Below are 2,500 nucleotides of genomic sequence, written 5' to 3' on the forward strand. Positions count from 1 at the left end.
CCTCTAATTTTTAGCCGGTGCCACCAGCGGGTAGACTGCCTGTCCTGATTACTAGTTAGGTCGTTAGGTAAATTTTCCGAAAAACGCTGTGTTACTAAATACTACAAAAGTGGTATTGATGGATTCCTTTCAACCTCTGTTATTCATATATAGTGGAAATAATGCGTGCTTCCACCCCTGGACCCCACAATCTGGGTCCCGATAGTAGGGGAGGGCATGAAGTAGATCAGGGAAATTGCAGGGTAAAATATGCAAAATTTTAACCCAATTACCTACCTAACTTTGCCTAGTTTACAAGTTAGCCCTAGCCAATGGAGGGCTTTGCCCCCCTGCACCCTCCCTTTCTTAGGGCACTTCGTGCTACCTTGTGCTACTTCGGGGCATATTTCTCATGCAAAATCTTAATCCAATTACCTACCTCACTTTGCCTAGTTTTGAAGTCAGCCTTTGTCAAGAGGGGGCTATGCCCTCCTGTGGACCTCTCCTATTCAGGGCACTTCATGATACTTATTATAATGTAATTAGTGCTGACTATTACCCTGGTCCCATTCTCAATATTTCAATTTTTTTGTAATCCTTTTGTAAGATTTAAATTGTTGCATTTATAACAAGAGCTTAAATGAAAGTTTGGAGGAAAATAATGGGATGAGACTTATATCAGTGAAGATAACAACTGCACTTAGCCTCTAGGTTTGAGATCTCTCCTGGGGTGCATCCAGCTGAAGTAAAATATTCCAAGGATGTGATATCATGTCATCTGCCGCAAATGGGTTAAGCATAATTTTCATATGAATGTAGATAGATAGATTGATAGATATTTATATATTCATATGTATAAAGATAGTATACAAATGTATGTCTATTTAGTGATATAGAGCTATTTTGGTAGCATTAATCAAAGATTGACTTTTAAAAAATTATGTTGACAGTTTTATTTAGTTGGTGTTGGTTATACTCCATATCTGTTTCTTTAAGGTATATGTGCAGGCTGTAATATGAATCCATTTAACCCTTTCATGGCGGGTGTCATGGCGAAAAGTGCTTAACCAAGTGTCGTGTGTATTTGACACGGCATCGGCATCTGCATCTGCTCACAGTTGAAGTGTGCACACAGTTATGAATTATTATGGATTTAATGGCTAGCTCTAGAGCTACAGGGTTCCAAAGTCAGCTTAAACCCTTGTTTTGTGACCGATTTATGGAATAATGCCATTTAGGGTAGTTTGTGCTTCCCAGAGGGCGGAGAAAACTCTTTCCCCATCCCTCAAATTTTATGCAGATGCCCCTAGCATTGTTTAACCAGCTTGACTGCTAGTTTGGTCATTGTGTGCACCATCACCACAGGGTTAGTATGAAAAAATTGTATGGCATATGGATGTAAATCAGTCTTGCCAACTCCACTCCATTCAAATGTAATGTTTTGGAACTTGACAGTTGTGACTTCTCTTCCAATTTAACAATTACTTGACGATTTCAAAGCCCTGCCCACAGAGTTACTTTACAATTGCTTAATGGAATATTAAGCCTTATATTTATGATTATTTTTATGGAAAATTGACATCTATATTTTTTGGGGGGGGGAAATGATTGTGGTACAACTTGACATATTTAGAAAGACTGTCACTAAGAATATTCTTATAGGAAATCATTATGTAGATAAGGGTTATTGTTCTTCAGACTGAAATAGTCTTTACAAATATTTCATGTTTTGATTTCCTAATTAAAAAAAAAAAAAGTTACAGATTGCCTCATAGGAAATGTTTGCTTACAATGTGCTTTCCACATTGAAAACTGCACTGCATAGGATATTGACTTTTCAGATAATCTAGTTAGCACTTTAATGCATTTTCTTGCAACATGAGCAACCAGAAGAATATCGTATAATTTCTCTTTTGTTTACTGAACAGATTTGAAATGTTCAAAGTTTTTGGCAAATATAGATATGGATTAATCCTTGCTAATAATTCTCCAGTATTTGTCATCTTAAAATTTAAGTGCAGATATCCAAGGAGGAAACATTATTTTTTATATAGTTTGTTTTATAGAACTGCTAATGAACATTTGCAGGGGGTAGACAGTTGTGTAATGTTTGAATGAGTCAGTCTGGTTAAAAAAAAAAAAAAAAAAAATATATATATATATATATATATATATGAATCCTCAAAGTGTAGGAGATGGGGGGGGGAGGTAAAAAGAAAGGACAATGTATAAGCAATGTAAGAATTCCTTAATTTATAAAGGTATCTGTACAATAATCACATTCTTCTACAACATTCAAATTCAAATTGCTTCATCTTTCAGGAAAGGGAGGAAAGAACAGGCGACGTGGTAAGAACGAGAATGAGGCCGAGAAGAGAGAATTGATCTTCAAGGAGGAGGGCCAAGAATATGCACAGGTAATTTTTGATTTATTTATTGGTTTATTTTTACAAGTATTTTGGCTGGTGTAGGCATTGTTTGCAAGAGATGAATTTTATGGATAACAGTTATGTCTTTAGAA

General features: G+C 35.9%; 1 protein-coding gene across 1 annotated transcript in view; it reads left to right on the plus strand.

Moving 5' to 3' along the window:
* The window catches only part of eIF1A (eukaryotic translation initiation factor 1A), a 10,278-nt gene that overhangs the window by 1,629 nt on the left and 6,149 nt on the right, over nucleotides 1-2,500 (plus strand). The window contains exon 2 of the mRNA XM_043010510.2: nucleotides 2,302-2,396. Within this exon, the coding sequence (XP_042866444.1) occupies nucleotides 2,302-2,396 (95 nt within the window). The remainder of the gene's footprint in view (nucleotides 1-2,301; nucleotides 2,397-2,500) is intronic.

The sequence above is a fragment of the Penaeus japonicus genome, unplaced genomic scaffold (genome assembly GCF_977035675.1).
Source record: "Penaeus japonicus unplaced genomic scaffold, GWHDUDI00000001_assembly GWHDUDI00000008, whole genome shotgun sequence".
NCBI lineage: Eukaryota > Metazoa > Arthropoda > Malacostraca > Decapoda > Penaeidae > Penaeus > Penaeus japonicus.